Below are 19458 nucleotides of genomic sequence, written 5' to 3'. Positions count from 1 at the left end.
CCTTCCGTCATGGTCCAAAACTATACTTTATCAGCGAAAAAAAAGTAGTCCGCGGTTGTTTGAAAAAGTAATGTCCCAAGCTGGAGTCAAACCCCGGCTCCCAGTGGTAGTGGGTGGGGAGTCCAATGATTATCGAAGTGCGCCACTGAGGCTTGTACTAGTGGTGCAAAGTAACAAAGTAGATTTACTCAAGTACAATTTTGAGGTATTCGTACTTTACTTGAGTATTTCTCTCATATTATCCATTTTATTTTCAGCGTTCCCCTAGCGTAGCTTCCTGGTTAGTATGTTGTTGTTGTGGTCGTCGTCCTCGCATCAAAGCCCCGCCTCGCAGCACCGCCCCGTGCCTATAAAACAAGCGCTCCCCTGTCAATTTCCCTGGAATGCCATTTTCCCTGTGACATATATACGAGAGTCTTAGCTCCACCCCCCCCCCCCCCCCCCATTTGCCCTGGGATGTCACCAGTAAATCCCGTATTTCTCCAAACATGTACAAATGATAAATATAAGGTGTTTACCCGCTTGGCCCAAATGTTAACTCGGTGTCCGGAGTATTTGTGTAATGTATTAGTCAATATTATTCAATAAAGAAGTGTTTTAATCCCGTCTGTGGCCGATTCTGTCGGAAGTTCCGAATGGGCGTTAGTGATGGTGCGCATGCGGTGAAAGCCGGAATTACACGCAATGTAAACAGGAAGTAAACGAGGAGGGAAAAATTCCTGCCTTCTTCTTTATTGATAAATATGGACTAATACATTACACAAACACTCCGGACACCTAGTTAACATTTGGGGCAAGCGGGTAAACACCTGATATTTTGCATTTGTACATGTTTGGAGAAATACGGGCTTTACTGGTGACATTCCAGGGCAAACTGGGGGGTTGGAGCTAAGACTTGTAGATATAAATATGTAAAAACCGATAAAATACATCTAACGATAGTCTTGATCTAAGGCTAGTACAGACAGAGATATGATCTAGAATGATGTTTAAAAGGACAAGAAGCCCTGCGAGGCTTTATTTCTATTGTTGTCCTGAACAAGCTGTTGTATCCATTACTAATAGTTGTAATTATGGAATGTATAGCTAGTATAACAAGTAAGACTACAGTACACAAACCAACTGATGACAACCATTACTTTATATGACATTCCATCACTTTCCTCATGACTGTTAAGTCACATTGTTAATATGTCAATGTACAACTAATAATATTAATAACTAATCATGCTGTAGACCACTGGTTCTCCATTATGATATTTATATTAATAATTAATCATGCTGTAGACCAGTGGGTCTTAAAGTAGGACTGTCTGCATTATGATAATTATATTAATAATTAATCATGCTGTAGGCCAGAGGGTCTTAAAGTAGGACTGTCTCCATTATGATATTTTTTACTTGACGATTAATTGTGGCTCAAATTATTGCGATTAAGGATTTAATAGTGTTTTCGTCCAACATTATGAATAAGAATGAACATTATGAATAAGAATGAACATTATGAATAAGAATGAACATTATGAATAAGAATGAACATTTCTGTTTGTCTTTTAGTCTTCTTAACCCTTTAAGACCCAGAACGCATCTCTGTGTCATTTTAGATTTATAGAGTGCCGCGCTATGAGCTTGAAAAATCGTAAAGTTTTTGCAAATCTTCAAATATATCTTTCAAAGCCAATATATGTAACTCAAATCTTTGCTTCTGCTGGGGGGTCCCTGGAACAACACATTTTGAGATGGGGGTCCGGTGGTGCTCCAACATTTTCATGTGAAGGACCCCCAAAATTATATGAATTTGGCCACGCCCCCCCCCCCCCCCCACTCAAAATATGTAGGGACATCTCAAAATATGTAGGGACCCCCCAGAAGTACAGATCGGAGTAAAAATGTTCGCTTTAAAACATATATATATATATATATGCACACATTTTCCAAGATTTTTCCAAAAATAGCAGATCTACAAGCTCATAGCGCGGCGCGCTATGAGCTTGTAGATCTGCTATTTTTGAATATCCAAATAAATCTAAAAATGACACAGATGCGTTCCCGTGTCCAAATTTGATAGAAGCCTTTTACTTATCAAACCCACCTTGACTTAGATGTATATATATATATATATATATATATATATATATATATATATATATATATATATATATATATATATATATATATATATATATATATACATATATATATATATATATATATATATATATATATATATATATATATATATATATATATATGTATATATATATATATATATATATATATATTATAATTATAACTATATACAGAACTCGTCCTCTCCCCTGACTACCTTATACCCGTAGACCATTTGAAAATAGCCGATCTACAAGCCCGTCTCGTAGCTTGTTGTGAGCTTGTAGCCGATCTACAAGCTCTTCAGATCTTGAGCTCTTGAGATGGTCGCGAGCTTGTAGATCGACTATTAAAAAACCACATAAAATCCTGCAGAGAATGATACAAATGTGTGATATAAAGGCTGCTTGTTGAAGGAGGAATGTGAATAATTGTGTTCAGACTGTGAGTCTATTGTTTGTTAATATAGTCGCTCAGTCTCTCATGTGATGCTGCTTTAATAAGGCTTTAGCTGTGGTTTAATGCTTCATTGTTGAGGCTTTAACTCTCTCTCTCTACTGGAGCCATGACCTCGTTTACACTCTGTCACTTCACCATTTACAACCTTAAAGGAGTAGTTCACCCATTTACAACCTTAAAGGAGTAGTTCACCCAATTACAACCTTAAAGGAGTTGTTCACCCATTTACAACCTTAAAGGAGTAGTTCACCCATGTACAACCTTTAAAGGAGTAGTTCACCCATTTACAACCTTGAAGGAGTAGTTCACCCATTTACAACCTTAAAGGAGTAGTTCACCCATGTTCAACCTTTAAAGGAGCAGTTCACCCATTTACAACCTTAAAGGAGTAGTTCACCCATTTACAACCTTAAAGGAGTAGTTCACCCATTTACAACCTTAAAGGAGTAGTTAACCCATTTACAACCTTAAAGGAGTAGTTCACCCATGTTCAACCTTTAAAGGAGCAGTTCACCCATTTACAACCTTAAAGGAGTAGTTCACCCATTTACAACCTTAAAGGAGTAGTTCACCCATTTACAACCTTAAAGGAGTAGTTCACCCATTTACAACCTTAAAGGAGTAGTTAACCCATTTACAACCTTAAAGGAGTAGTTCACCCATGTACAACCTTTAAAGGAGTAGTTCACCCATTTACAACCTTAAAGGAGTAGTTCACCCATTTACAACCTTAAAGGAGTAGTTCACCCATGTACAACCTTAAAGGAGTAGTTCACCCATGTACAACCTTTAAAGGAGTAGTTCACCCATTTACAACCTTGAAGGAGTAGTTCACCCATTTACAACCTTAGGGCACGGTCCCACCGCACTTTTATTTTACCTCTGGGGTGGAATCTGCCAATGCTTTGTCAATGCAAATGTGTGGATTCATGGTCTTGCAATGTTTTGACCATGAATCCACACATTTGCATTAACAAAGCATTGGCAGATTCCACCCCAGAGGTAAAATAAAAGTGCGGTGGGACCGTGCCTTTTTAAAAGAGAATTTCGCGCAACATTTTCTCCTACCTTTCTTACGATGGTCTGACATCCTAGGACGAGTGGTGCAGTAGAACATTTTCATAACTCCATCCCGGGTTACAAACCCACGCCTATGGGACTTATGGGGCTTTTTTCACCTTTTTTTCCCGGGTGAGATATGAAGTTTATAGTGTTGAATGAGTGCCCCCCACCTTAAGTCTCGCGTTTGCGACACTTCCGGCGTGTCGCAATTTAGAGGCAACTTACGTCCAGTTGTATTGAGTATATGGAGGGTTTATACATGCAAACATAATATCTACATGTTTGGCACTGAGACTATTGTCAGAGGATTTTACATTTGTGTGTGTGTGTGTGTGTGTGTGTGTGTGTGTGTGTGTGTGTGTGTGTGTGTGTGTGTGTGTGTGTGTGTGTGTGTGTGTGTGTGTGTGTGTGTGTGTGTGTGTGTGTGTGTGTTCTCTCTCTCTAGGTTGGAGGTTGAATTCCTACGCCCGCCTCTGTTCTCAGGATCTCTGAACTGACACATCATCATCACATCGTGCCTGGTGGTGAGTGAGTCCTCCTACAGACACACAGAGGAGATAGTGTTGTATCTGTATTTATAGGCCAGGTGATGGACTTTAACGCACATGTCAAGGAGAAGAGGGTTAAAAAAACCTCCGTCATACACTGGTTTAAACCCATTAAGACCGGGAACACATCTGTGTCATTTTAAGATTCCTTTGGCTATTCAAAAATAGCAGATCTACAAGCTCAAAGTGTTTTTCAATAAACAAGCCACATTCAAACGGCCATAGCTCTGGAATGGAGGATCACGGCCGGCCATTTTCTTTTCCCGATTCTACCGGACCCCCGTGAGTGTAATGAGCCCATCTCAGTGAGGACGGAGGTCACAGAGAATACTCCATGATTTATCAAAGGTTCAGTAAAATCACCCTTTCCGCTGGCAGTTGGACGGTAGGCAGTCAGTTGATTGTTTTAAGAGAGGACTAAAGACCTACCTTTTTAGCAAAGCATTTTTTTAGCTGGAGGCTTTATGCGCCCATGTTTTAATAGTTTTCTCCTAGTTTCCTAGTTATTGTTTTCTTTTACTGGTGTGATGTTTCTGTTTTTATGCAATTGCCTTCTGTAGAGATTTCTTGTAAATTATTATTATTATTTATTAGACGGAGGAATTAATTAATTCTGTGGCATTGAATGAGTTAAAATGAACTATAGGCCACCGGTTATATGTGCAACGTTTCACTTGATCTTATCCAATAAGAATGTATAATCTCAACCAGACATCTGGTGGTGTTTACCGTGTTGACAGGAAGGTATAGCGCAGAGGGGAAACGGTTAAATCAGTGTGGGCAGTGCAGGCAGGGGGCAGCACTGTGTCCGTAGGGCAGGGGGCAGCACTGTGGCCGTAGGGCAGGGTGTCTCAAAGTGGGTGCCGTGACGCAAGTCCAGGGGTGCTGCCTGCATCACGATGATAAAATATGGAATTCATCAGTTTAACCACTTAGACCCTCCATAGGGACCTGAGTTGCACTGTGTTTGGTGTGTTCTTTTTTTCCATCTACACCAAATCTCTTCGACAAAAATAGCAGAGCTTGTAGATCTGCTATTTTTGGTTAATGTTCCCCCCCAGAACAGGGATGCCGGGGTGGTTAAACATCAAGTCTAAAGTTATTATTTCCAAGCTGTCCTCCTAATGGAAACGGATATTCTCTCATGCTTTCCTCGTGTCATACTGTGCCCTAATGTGACATAAATGAGAGGTTTTATGGGGCGTCGTGGATGAAAACGTTACTTACATGGGGCTGCCCTGAGACTGAAAAAGTTTGAGAACCACTGCCGCGGGGCGTGTACCTTTTTGGAGGCACACGGCCTAAGAGACGGACATGGCCGTCGCGGCCGCCGTGGAATTCCTGCCCTGGTTATGATTCAGAATTTGTGTTTGTGCATTTTTTCAGCTGCAGTATCATCTCTTAAGAGAAATAAATACATCTGTGTCCGTCTGTGGTCTATCCTAATCTGTGCTCATTACGTAGACAACACTGATATGAACACCAGAGGATTATGAGGATTCAACCCCCCCTCTCACCCCCCCCCCCTCAACCCCCCCCAACCATCTCCTGTCTGTTAAAACATTTCCCACGCACTCGTTAGCTCATTCAATCCAGGAACAAATGTCTTCTAAATCCTTTTTAGAACAGTTTAAAAAATATATATATATATCATTTATATATGTTGCTATATATATCTATCAGTGGTGCTCAAACCTTTGGCTGGCGCCGACCCCCATCTAAAAGTGTGTTGTTCCAGGGACCCCCAGAAGCAAAGATTTGAGTTACATATGGTCGCTTTAAAAAAAATAATATATATTCAAAGATTTGCACACATTTTCACGATTTAAAAATAAATAAATAGCAGATCTACAAGCTCATTAGCGTGGCACTTTTATGAGCGCGGAACATTGGCTGTGTGAGTGTTGGGCTAATACACACACTGCAAGATATTAGCTCCGATTATGTTGTCGGGACCGTTTCTTTTTTGTCGCTCGCCGACAAAACCCCCGATCTGACCCAAGACCTGGCTTTGCTCTCCGAGGTGTTGCTCTGTGTGTGAAAGGCTGTGTGAGAGGAACGGCCCGTGCTGCTCGCTGCTCTGTGATGTCTTCCAGAGCGTCTCTAGATATCTATCAGGTTTGACATTAGGCTCCGTGTCCCCGACTGGACATCATACAGTCTGAGAGGAGATCCATGCTACAGCCAATGAGAACAGGTGTGTGTGTGTGTGTGTGTGTGTGTGTGTGTGTGTGTGTGTGTGTGTGTGTGTGTGTGTGTGTGTGTGTGTGTGTGTGTGTGTGTGTGTGTGTGTGTGTGTGTGTGTGTGTGTGTGTGGGTGGAAGGAATACACAAATACACAAATAAGTGTATTCGATAACACTTATTTGTTTTATCTCTTGCTCATTTGATGTTCCTATGTGTCTCATCTGGTTAAGAAAGTAGGTATAGCTGATATATGGCACTTTTACCTCAGAGCTAGGTATACTCTTAGTTGCTTGTTTTAGAAGAGAATGCACTTCAGACTTCTGGTGATTAGTAGTTTAGTTCCCTACCTATGTTGAATACAGTTGTTGAATACAGTTATTGTAAGTCGCTTTGGATAAAAGTGTCTGCTAAATGACTGTAATGTAAATGTAATGTAAAGTAATGTAATGTGTGTTAACTCTTTCAGTGCCAAGAGTATTTTCATAAAGTACTCCCCCAGTGCCAGCAATTTGCGTTTTTATTTTATTTTAATTTTGTAATTTTTCATTCAAATAAATGATCTGATTGGGTTTTTAAACCCATAATACAGCGCAATAAATCGACACATTGATGACCTCGCTGGCTCACTCGCCCCCTCCCAAACAGGCTCACGTCACATCCGGTCCATAACCGGATGTTGACATTTTTGACAATCGTTGATCGGGCTAAATTACGATGTGATACACGACTACGATGACTGATCGTCACCCAGATCAAAGAGAGTAGACGTGGACCTCTCCGTTTGTTTTTTATACCGTGTGAAAAACCGTGACTTTCCCTATTCTGGCCAAAAATGATCGCGGGAAAAAAATTAGAACCGGAAACGGAATCTGCGTAATGAAACCGGAACCCAATGAGTCTGAAGGAGTCAGGAAGCGAAAGTGATCATGAAAAATAAACAGTATAGCGCGACCACAGTCAAAAGTAAAAACTCGGGATTTCTCGTGCTGGCACGGAGGGTACTCGGGAAAAACTCGGGATATCTCGGGGCGTGGCACTGAGAGAGTTAACAGACAGGCAGATGGATAGTTTGCAAAAAAAGCATGGTGGCACAGATTTAAATAAAAGAATGCTAAAAAGGATAACCCAGTCCCAGATAAGCCCTCAGGGCTTGTTTCCATTAGGTCCTGTGTAGAGAGAGAGAGACATACAGAGAAATAGATCATTATTTAATGTCAATCAATAGCGTCCTGTCTCGTCTCACACATATATCACGGGAGCCGTGCACGTTTTCTTGAGATGTCGGTTCAAATTAATTTGAATAAAAACAAATGTATGTATCAGGTCTGGATCGTATAGTGAACTATCCTACAGTGTGTGATCCCTTGTCTGATATCAATCTATAGTGTGAAAACCACAACCATATATGACAAACAGCTGATTTCAACAAAGAGACTCCTGTAGTGTGAGATACATAACGGTGTGTAGCTGCCCTTTAGTTATTCACTTCCCCATCCAGAGTTTTAGTGCCGGTCCTGGAGAATTAAACCGACAACCTTTCTGTTAAAAGCCAATCCTCTGGCCTTTAGGCCCAGTGGGTCCTCAGCAAAATAATAAGGTATCGGTCAGTCAGTTAGATTGTGATACGATGCAATCTAACACAGTTTAAGTGTGTAGATCTGCTATTGTAAAGGTGAAATACACATTAACATGGATCCAACATATTAATAGAAAAGATAATGTGTAAACAAAATAAAAAATAAATAAAATAAACCTCTCTCTCTGTGTCTCTCTCTCTCTCTCTCTCTCAGGGTGAGTGGAGGTTGTCTTGCTGAGATGTCAGGGCTGTGACTGCCTCGTGTCCGTGTGTCTGTCTGTGTTGGACGAGAGTCCCTGACATCATGGCCACTGCAAAGAAGAGTGAGTAGTTATTATTGTGTCTATATATATGTTGTATACCGGTCAGTAGAACTAGTGGTTGTCAAACGTGTTTATGTCAAGGACCCCCACTTTGATATGTATTTGGTTGCAGACCCCCCCCATCTCAACAGATTCTGTGTCAGGGATCTCTCTCTCGCTCTCTCTCTCTCTCTCTCTCTCAGCATACCTGGCATATCTTTCCGTGGTAGATATGTATTTTTAACCGTGTCTAAAAGTGTCATAGTGTGTAGTGTGACGGCACAGTAGACATAAAGTGTGTACTAGGAGAGGTAGGGTGTTCGTACAGGGTGACAGTACAGAGCAGACAGGGTGACAGATTAAGGACAATATGGTGGAGTGGATATATATGTCGTTGTATGTCCAAAAAACGTACCTTTTTTTATTATTGTCTTAAAAACACGTTAAAGTGGTGAAAATAACAGATGTACAAGCTTACAACGCGCTGCGAGGTGACTTAGAACAGCCTATTAGTGCATGTTGAAAATCAAAGCTGCCAGACTTCTCACTGACACCCGTCACAGAGCACATATAACACCAGTGTTGGCTGCACTTCACCGGCTGCCCATTACATCGAGAATAGATTTTAAAATCTTTTTTTAATAACTTAGAAAGCATACATGGGCAACTGGCGGCCCGGGGGCCTCATGCGGCCCCCACCTTCACTTAATGCGGCCCACAGGTTAATATCAGAATACTGATATATTATTGATTTCAGCTGTTATGATTCCTAACATGTAAACATGACCCGCTTTAATTACTTCAGTCTATATTAGTAGCTTAATGACTAGTATTAACATTATATTGTCTTTTTTATGTCCAACGTATTTGTATTTAAGTTCATAAAGTTAACATAAGTATAACTAAATGCATTTGAAATTAAATAAAAATGTTATTTTTCAGGATTCCAATTCAAAAATTGCAAAAAATTCTAATCTGGATTCCAATTAAAAAATAGCAGATCTACAAGCTCAAAACGTGTCGCACTTCGACGCGTTTTGAGCTTGTAGATCTGCTATTTTTGCTACTTTTGTGTGACATAGAATGGTAAAGCACGGCATTAATTTACGATAAAAGTTAAAACACTTGAGATAAGAGGTGTCTGCCTCACGGTATATATAATGTGTTCCTCTGTAGTGAGAGTGTAAATATAGTGATCCTCTACATCACCAAAGTTGCATCACCCCTGTTATAAAGTATTACAGTACATGGGCTGCCCCGGCTCTTAAACCTGTGATATACTGCACCCATTCTGCACTGTGAGATCTCTCAGCTCCTCTGTGACATGTAGGCCTTCTGGTTGGACCCCAAGACCACACTCAGAACTAAGGGATAGTTCAGTCCCAAAATGACTTTTCTTCTATCTATTAGTCACTCCATGGAGACTTGAATTCATGGATATGTTTTAGTTTTTGTCTCATTCCTAAGACAATAATGTGATGACCGGCAGTGGTTCCGGTAGAGTGGAACCCCTGTGTCTTGTGTCTCCTACTGGAACCACTGCCTACCAGTCCGCAGGTCATCAAATCATTGGCTTAGGATTTTCTTTGGGTGAACTATCCCTTTAACAAGGGTTAGTTTCCTTAACGATTCCCTCTTAACGGTCTGATTCCATAACGGTTTCCTTTAACCATTCCTAGGGGGGTTCTAAATGAACCCTCACAGCTCTGTAACTCTGAGAGGGTACAAATGGAACCTGAAATTAAAAGGTTTGAGAACCACCGGTATTTGTAGTAGTATATCAGACATGAAGTCCATCCACATAACCAGCTCTGACTAGTGTGATAAAAACCTGGTTCCAGAAACGGTTCCACATGTGACGGAACTGATTCCTGTTCCGTCACATGTTGGATCCGGATCCCATCGATGCCTCCGGTTACGGATACCAACCGTAAGAAGGGCTGCTACACACTGCAAGATGTTAGCTCTGGGCTGAATCGCACACAGAGAGAAATAGTTTGTTTATTTAAAGAGCGAGAGGGAGAGAGGGAGAGAGAGAGACAGAGAGACAGAGAGACAGAGAGAGAGACAGAGAGAGAGAGAGAGAGAGAGAGACAGAGGGAGAGAGAGAGACAGAGAGACAGAGAGAGAGACAGACAGAGAGAGAGACATAGAGACAGAGAGACAGAGAGAGAGACAGAGAGACAGAGAGAGAGACAGAGAGACAGAGAGACAGAGAGAGACAGACAGAGAGACAGAGAGACAGAGAGAGAGACAGAGAGAGAGACATAGACAGAGAGAGACAGAGAGAGAGAGAGACAGAGAGAGAGACAGAGACAGAGAGAGACAGAGAGAGACAGAGAGAGACAGAGAGAGACAGACAGAGAGAGACAGAGAGACAGAGAGAGACAGAGAGAGACAGAGAGAGAGACAGAGAGACAGAGAGACAGAGACAGAGAGAGAGACAGACAGAGAGACAGAGAGAGAGACAGAGAGAGAGACAGAGAGAGAAACAGAGAGAGAAACAGAGAGAGTGGCAGAGCGACAGAGAGAGAGAAAGACAGAGAGAGAGACATAGAGACAGAGAGACAGAGAGACAGAGAGACTGATAACAGACAGGTAGATGGATAGTTTGCAAAAAAAAGACACACACACACACACACACACACACACACACACACACACACACACACACACACACACACACACACACACACACACACACACACACACACACACACACACACACACACACACACACACACACACACACACACACACACACACACACACACACAGTAATCTGGCTCTCTCCATCTGTCCCCAGTCAGTCAGTCTGGTGTGACTTGGCTTCCATGTTGTTACAGGACAGACAGACAGACAGCATGGGGGTCTGTTGGTACTAGTGTTGGTACCTTTCTAAACACTATTTTAGGAGTGTGTGTGTCCTAAACACACACGCCAACATGACACACAGTCATGTTGATGTAACTGTATATCAGACAAACCCATCATTAGTTTATCCTTATTCTTCTAAGATCAAAGTTTCATGCTCATATTTAGTTTAGCCCCATGGTTTTGATTATTGATCATTTTCAAGGTATTGTTTCAAAGTGTTTATAATTTTTTATTGTATTTATTGCAATAAGACAGAGCACATGACATTTGTGGCCGATCAAATCACATATTAATGTAAATGGTTGTTAATTAATGTAAAAACGTTATGAAGTGGTGATGATGATCACCACTTCTGAACTGTGTCTGCTTGGTTGCTCATTCAGAACCATAACATATAACATTCTGCATACTGAGTACTTTTACTTTTGGTACTTTAAGTACATTTTGTTCCTTGACTCGCTTTTGTTTTAAAGCACCAGTTAGTTATCGCAGCAGCAGGAAGACAAACCAAACTAAAGCCTGTGTGGAAAAACATGTCTCCAAGGCTGACTGCCACACGCTGTCAAATCCTCAGTGTTCATTTCACTATGACACGGTGCAAAATGGAACCCGAAAGGGTCCCGTTTGTACCCCCCCCCCCCCAACCCCCATCTGTCAGAATATAACCAAAGGGAAGGCTGTCTGAAAGAACATGGCTCTAGGGCTGACTGCCACACACACTCTAAGAATCCTGAGTGCTCATTTTCTAGCTTCTACTCAATACTGAGCAAAGGGTCTGAATACTTATGGCTTCGCAGGACGTACTGTGATTGGCTAGCGAGATGCATAATGAAATTAATAACTCACTTCACACTGGGTGTGATTTTTTTTTTACTTTACTGGAGTATTTCCAATTGTCAGTACTTTTACTTCTACTCCACTACATCTCAGAGGCAAATATTATACTTTTTTGTACTACAATTATTTGAAAGCTTTAGTTACTAGTTACTTTGTAGATTTTGGATTATTATTACAAAACAAACATTTGAAAAAAGCAGATCTACAAGCTCACAATGCGTCACATGCTTGTAGATCTGCTTTTTTCCCCAAAAGATTTGTATACACTTTCAGCTCCAGTAGAATTTATTGACCAAACGTTTGGAGCCATGGCTCTCCGTCCGGTCACACTGGAGATGTGTGTGTAGTGTTTGTACCCCACACACACACACACACACACACACACACACACACACACACACACACACACACACACACACACACACACACACACACACACACACACACACACACACACACACACACACACACACACACACAGTAAATACACACCCACTGGTTATCTTGTTAATCAGCTACACAGTAGAATAAAGAGGTCAAAAGTTCAGCGTTTCCATATCCAATACAACAGTGGGAGAATAAAACGAATCATCTATATAATGGGGTATCTTACTCCTGGGAAACCAGACCATACTGCAGAGTTATACAAAGTGATTCATTTGGAAGTCTGTTTGTTCAGATCTCCTTCTCCTCTGGGACGTTTCTGTTCTGTCTCCTGTTTAAGTTAAGTCACCTTTATTTGTGTAGCACATTTAACCCATTAAGACCTGAGGCCGATTCTACAAATGTCTTCTAAATCCCAACAGTATTCAGAAAAAAACGTATGTTTCTATATCAGTGGTTCTCAGACTTTTTTATGATATGATATGTATTTGGCCGCTGACCCCCATCTCAAAACATGTTGTTCCAGGGACCCCCCAGAAGCAAAGATTTGAGTTAAATGTTCGCTTTAAAACAATATATATTCAAAGATTTGCACACATTTTCATACATTTTCAAAAATAGCAGATCTACAAGCTCATAGCGCGGCACTCGGTGCCGCGCTATGAGCTTGTAGATCTGCTATTTTTGAATAGCCAAAAGTGTAAAATAATGCTTTTTAGCTCAAATGAAAAAGTGACACAGATGTGTTCCAGGTCTTAAGTGGGTTAAAAACAACAGAAGTTGATCCAAAGTGCATTCCATTCACAATAGCATCATAACGACCTCATAAAATACAACATAGTAAGAGAAACATAAGAGCAACATCTCATGCAAATACAGCATAATGAAAAGAACATAAAAGCAATACCAAAAAAAAATACATTCAATGACCAGAGTGGGCGTAGGCCATAAGTTAATTACCCTCAGACTGAGCAGAAAGCCATGGAGAAAAGGTGGGTTTTTATGGTGGATTTAAACCTCTCAATGGTGGAGCTGGACTTAATGTGGTGTGTGTGAGAGAGAGAGAGACCACATTGTGTTGGTCAGACATGAAGTGCATTGTGACCGGGCTCTTTGGGAAACTCTGCCTCTGAGTGAAATGAGCGCTCAGTATTTTCTAGTGTGTGTTGTTGTTGTTGGCGGTCAACAACACCCCCACCCCCCCCCCCCCCCCCTCCCCCGGTAGAGTGTGAGCTTTAATGACGCACCCCGAGGTCCTTTAATCTCTCTGTGGGAGAAGCTTATTGGACGAGAGAGACGGCGTCGGAGCCAAGTCCCTTGTGCTGACTTCCTGTTGATGTGTGTTTTGATATGAAAAATATAGTTTTTTTCATTTAGTCTGCAGGGGGAGGGGGAAAGGTGTGTGTGTGTGTGTGTGTGTGTGTGTGTGTGTGTGTGTGTGTGTGTGTGTGTGTGTGTGTGTGTGTGTGTGTGTGTGTGTGTGTGTGTGTGTGTGTGTGTGTGTGTGTGTGTGTGTGTGTGTGTGTGTGTGTGTGTGTGTGTGTGTGTGTGTGTGTGTGTGTGTGTGTGTGTGTGTGTGTGTGTGTGTGTGACCTTTACCTCTCCCCCTGCAGACTAAATGAAAAAAAAACTATATTTATCATATCAAAACGCCATCAACAGGAAGTCAGCACAGGGACTTGGCTCCAACACCGTCTCTCTTGTCCAATTGTATTACTACTCTACAAGTATAGTAGAATGAGAGAAGTAGACATTTTGTGGAGAATTATTTGACAGTATTAGTTACTTTTCAGCCTGAAGGGTCAATGTAAGGTGTTAACACATTCACTGCCAGGCATTTTTTAATTAATTCATCCACTGCTGCCAGCCTTTTTGAACAAATACATGTTACCATTGTGTTGCTAAAGCCTGTTGAATAAGGCTTGTTTTCAACAACAAACAAAAAAAGGAGAAATCTGAGCTAGATGTGTTTTTATACAGATCCTAACATAGGAGGATGGGATGTTTTTGGGATGACGTCACATCCGTCCATTCCTTCTCTCAGAGTCAGGGGATCATTCCTAAGTTGTGTTACAGCGCCCTCTTGTGCCTCTTTTTTGTTTTGATTTGATGGAGATCTCAGTCATGTGATGACAAGGAAACAAGACATGACTCAGTCATGTATACCAGCTTGCTTTCTGTTTTCTCAGATTTGTCTCGCAGAAACTGGCAACACTGCTAGTGGCTCCCCATTGGCTTAGACCTGTTGCTTATTTCTCTCGCAGAATCTGGCAACGCTGCCATAGAGGCGAGAGGCGTGTCTAGTACCATAGCTTGGGAGGACGAGACCGCTCGCTCAGAGTATGGGAAAGTATCCCCATTGGCTTAAAGGACAGCCAATGATGAAAAAGTGTCGAGAAAAGTGTCGAGAAAGTGTTGACTAGACTCGGTCTGTTCTTAGACCAGCGTGCTTTGCAAGCTGGTACAAATGACAAATTGACAAACCGATAATGCATTATTATTATAATGTAATTAATAGAGTTGATAAAGGGTCGTAAATCCTGCTCTATGCTAATTAAAACTATTTGTTGTTAAACCGCTGAAAACCCAGTGTAAAAAGGATGAGACGAAATCAAAGACAGACACAGGCCGGTTCTCAAATTAAAAAGGTTGACATTGTATTACGAGAAAGAATCAATCCACGAGGCACCGTACAGCAAAAATATCTCTCTGATATTACAAATACAGGCAATAGTATTTATACACAAGTTGGAGTCCGGACATCAGATATAAGGTGGATCCTAACGATTGGTTAAGACCCTCAGACGTCAGATCATATCTGATGAGCTGTCAGGCATCAGGGTGTCATCATAATAAGTTGTTGTTCATCTTATAGTGTCCTTGTGTACAACTTTTGGTTCCATAAACAAGTTATTCCTTCGATATCATAGGACATGTGGCAGGTTTATCTGTGACAGGGTAGCCTCGATCTCCAGGCTTTTATTGTTTAGTTTAGCTAAAAGATAAAAGCCTGGCCCAGCGAGTCGGTGTACTCGGTATGAGGAAGTGTTTCATTTCCCAACCAACCAGAGTGCAGTGGGCGTCGCTCGTAATGTTGCGTTAACGGGGCGGGGGTTGACGGACAGATCGGTGAACCAATGGGATCAGCCGCAATCTCTCGCCGGCTCTATACACCCGCCCCTCTATACACGAAATCAGGAGCGTTGGGGCAGTCTAGTGACAGGGTGACAGCTGACAGAGTAAATTAGTGACAATATCCCGGTCATACAGAGATATAGGTCATCGTACAGAGATACAGGTCATTAGGACATTTAATCACACAGCGTTGACCAAGACATGTTTTTACTGATTGGGAACGTATGGAGCCGGCACCAGATAGCAACTATGGAGCCAGCTACATGGCCCTGGTAGAGAAAGTATAGTAGAGTTACAAAAGGCATGTTTAAAAGACTGAAGTACAGGCCCAAAAAGACATCACTATATTAATTTGACTGGTTAGATCGATATTTCTATATCATTATCAATCTGGTCCACAAAACATATAGTTTTAACTCCATCAGTAATAATGACTGCTTTAGAGACAGCCACTTTAAAGAGTCGGAGCAGGCCTTGTGTCCATGTGTGTGAACTGTGTGACAGACCACATAAAGAGGCTTTTATGCCCCCCCTTCCCCCCCCATCATCTCATTTGTAACATGTTCTCATTTAACTCAGTCTTCCACACCACGGTGCAGCCGTCAGTGTGATGATGTAACATCTGAACTCATTACTCTGACCCAGATCTGCAAGGATGTGTTTAATCCGTCCAGACCGGGGGGGACGCAGCGGTGTGAGCTTGTAGATCTGCTATTTTACTAAGATATCTTTTTTGCTATAACCATATTATTTGATACTTTGGGCTATTCAAAAATAGCAGATATACAAGCTCATAGCGCGGCACCGAGTGCCGCGCTATGAGCTTGTAGATCTTGATAGACACATTTTCACAATTTCTTTTCTCCAAAATAGCAGATCTACAAGCTTTTGAATAGCCAAAGAAATCTAAAAATAACACAGATACGTTCCCGGACTTAATGGATTAATCTCTCTCTCTCTCTCTCTCTCTCTCTCTCTCTCTCTCTCTCTCTCTCTCGGGTGGAGCCGGACGCATCATGCCTAGCGGGTCAGCTCTGACCCCTGACCCCTGAGCTTCATGCTTCTCAAACTCTTTTGGCTCAGAGGGTCATCCTGTAAATAAACTGATTTCATCCATTTATTTAACAGACCAATAGATCTAAGGTGACACAGATAGATGTGTTACCGGATTGAAAGGGTTAACAGGCTCAGTGCTTGTACTACAGTCTGCTCATATTAATGTAGAAACAGGACTTTTACTTTGAAATGTCAGCAGTGTGTTTGTATGAATACTGGAGCCATTCTCCTTGTGATTTGGTGATACAATCTCTCTCTCTCACACACACACACACACACACACACACACACACACACACACACACACACACACACACACACACACACACACACACACACACACACACACACACACAGACTAATAGAGGTCATTAAACAGCTGCTACTTGTCCTGTACGTGCTGATTGGACATAGATTGCTGATTGTGTGTGTGTTCACAGATACACAATCTTTACATCAAATACATGGACACACACACACTTAATACTACTTGTATTACTAAACTGTGAGGACATCAACATTTTAAGACGGTTATTTTATTAATGCCATTTACATTTTTTGTCATTTTTACCCCTAACCATGAAGCCAAAAATAGCCAATCTACTCACAACACTCACAACACGGCGTGTTAAGCTCACGACAACACGACACATTGCTTATCGATCGGCTATTTTCAATGCTTAACACCAGTCACCAGCGCACAAATAAGCATGAATCAGGAATGAGTCTAATAACCGCTAGACCTAACCTCTAAATGTCTGATCCTACCCTGAACATTACTAACTCCACCAATCTGTTTTAACCATAAAACAGCCATATGTTGAGGACCAGGAAAATTCTACTATAATACGCTTACGCACGCACGCACGCACGCACGCACGCACGCACGCACGCGCGTCCTTTGGCCAGACTCTATTCATTCACATGTGTGGATCACATTCACAGCAGACTGGATCCTGTCCTAACTGACTGGTCTGTCTCTGTTTAACCACATGAACCCTAGCCAAACATCAGGCAAAATGGACCAACATTCTAATGTATTAAAGGGGTAAAAGTGGTTGATGCTATATCAACAATGTTTTGCTGGGGACCCCCTGGAACCCCCTAAAGGACCCTTGGGGGTCCCCAGACCCCACTTTGAGAACCACTGCATTAGGCAACAGACCCTCGTAACTCTGAGAGTGTACAAAGTGAACTGTGTGTGTGTGTGTGTGTGTGTGTGTGTGTGTGTGTGTGTGTGTGTGTGTGTGTGTGTGTGTGTGTGTGTGTGTGTCCTCAGGTTCGACAAAGACGGGGGGCGTTCGTTTCTCAGAGGAGGCCGTCGGCTCCGCCCCCTCGAGCCACGCCCCCTCCGGCAGTAGCCCCTCCTCCTCCCACGTTCACTTCGACGAGAAGCTGCACGACTCGGTCGTCATGGTGACGCAGGACGCCGACGGCAACTTCATGGTCAAGGTGAGCGGGTTTATGCTTTAGATTTAGTTTTTGTTATTGTTTTATTACAATTATTATTTTTATTAAAAAAAATAATGTGTGTGTGTGTGCGTGCGTGTGTGTGCCTTTGTGTGTTTCTCAAAGCCCTTTGGTGTGTGTGTGTGTGTGTGTGTGTGTGTGTGTGTGTGTGTGTGTGTCTAAGAGGTGTGTCAGTGGTCACGTGACGTGTAATCTCTCAAGAACAGATTCAGAGCTGCGCTACTGAATCTGTCGTTCAGAACGTATGAACATTGGCTACAAGTGGGCGGGCCTTCAGATCAGGAAGCAGGCCGCGCTTTACCCAATCAAATGTAGTGGGCGGGATTTACATCTGTGCGTTTGCTTCCCACTGGAAACAAACCCAAAACTCATTTAACAACAGCGTCCTCTGAGCAGACAAAACCACGGAAAGTTAGTAACATTTTAACTTGCTCTTCCATCATAGAAACAAGTGGGCTTAGAACCAAAACCATCCACGTTCTTTAGGAGAAATGGTGTTAGTGTTCCGTGGAGAAATGTTGTTAGTGGGAATGAAAACATAGACGCACCACCGGAAGTGGAGGGCATAATCACTTTATTTTTCCTCTGTAGCTTTCACTGTTTTAAAATACTTTTAATAATACTTAAATAAGCACACTTTGCAACTTTTGCACAGATATCTCTTGTATCCTCTCATCATGTTTTTGAGCTCCTGATTATTTAGTTTCCCCAAATTCGACTTGTAAACAAGTTGAATGAAATCACGTGTTGCTTCCAGGTAGAGCTATGGTGGCTGGAATGGAATATAAGAAGAACGCTCGTCCCAAAACACGCTCGCCCTGGGTCTAATCCGGCGGCGGCGGCGGTCCGCGAAACAAATGGGGGCGAGTGTGAGATTTGGGGCGAGCGTTTCAGTTACCACCGGAACGCTGCGCCTCTCGTCAATGAGTATTGCTGAAATAATATGAGTACTATTATGGGGATATAATCCTATAGGCTACATAATATATTGGTAATTACAAAAATAAATGTAATAGCAAATGCCTTTACTGTAATATGGGCGGCTATTTGTATTTATTAAAAGCATTCCTGAGCCGTGCGCGTGCATTGCAACATTGCATCATTTTCACCAGACAGACAGTTTTGGCTCGGTGCTACAGATTTCAAGATGCTCTGCAGGAAAACCCTGACAGTGCTCACTTGGCGTGACTCACGTCAAGCCCAATCTATGCTGCAAATAGCCGAGCTACAAGCTCACAGCGTTGTGAGCTTGTAGGTCGGCTTGTTTTCTACACGCGACGCCGTTGTGTGACAAACTATACATTTGTCTTCAACGCTCAAAAACCTGCTCCCTCTGTTTCTCTGTTTCTGCTGTTAGACCATGAGTCACTACGACAATGGACAGAGGCCGTCACACAGACCGTGTGGGAGGCAGAGGTGGAAAAAGTACTCTCATTTTTTACTTATAGATATAAGT

At 42.1% G+C, this 19458-nt stretch overlaps 2 protein-coding genes across 5 annotated transcripts in view; both read left to right on the top strand.

The window, feature by feature from the left end:
- Positions 1–19458, top strand: part of LOC308102277 (uncharacterized protein) — a 281082-nt gene that overhangs the window by 33676 nt on the left and 227948 nt on the right. The window lies entirely within an intron of this gene.
- LOC308102288 (adipose-secreted signaling protein-like) overlaps positions 1–19458 on the top strand; it is a 31340-nt gene that overhangs the window by 1099 nt on the left and 10783 nt on the right. For 3 of the 4 annotated variants that reach the window (XM_080451932.1, XM_080451930.1, XM_080451931.1), the window contains exons 2-4: positions 4076–4154; positions 8156–8264; positions 17812–17984. In XM_080451932.1, the coding sequence (XP_080308058.1) occupies positions 8246–8264; positions 17812–17984 (192 nt within the window). In that variant the 5' untranslated portion in view covers positions 4076–4154; positions 8156–8245. The remainder of the gene's footprint in view (positions 1–4075; positions 4155–8155; positions 8265–17811; positions 17985–19458) is intronic. The other variant, XM_080451933.1, reaches the window with a different exon arrangement.

This window comes from Gymnoscopelus braueri, assembly GCF_963280865.1.
Source record: "Gymnoscopelus braueri genome assembly, chromosome: 15".
Lineage (NCBI taxonomy): Eukaryota > Metazoa > Chordata > Actinopteri > Myctophiformes > Myctophidae > Gymnoscopelus > Gymnoscopelus braueri.
The sequence above is the reverse complement of the archived record's forward strand: the minus strand, read 5'-3'. Positions and strand labels throughout refer to the sequence as shown.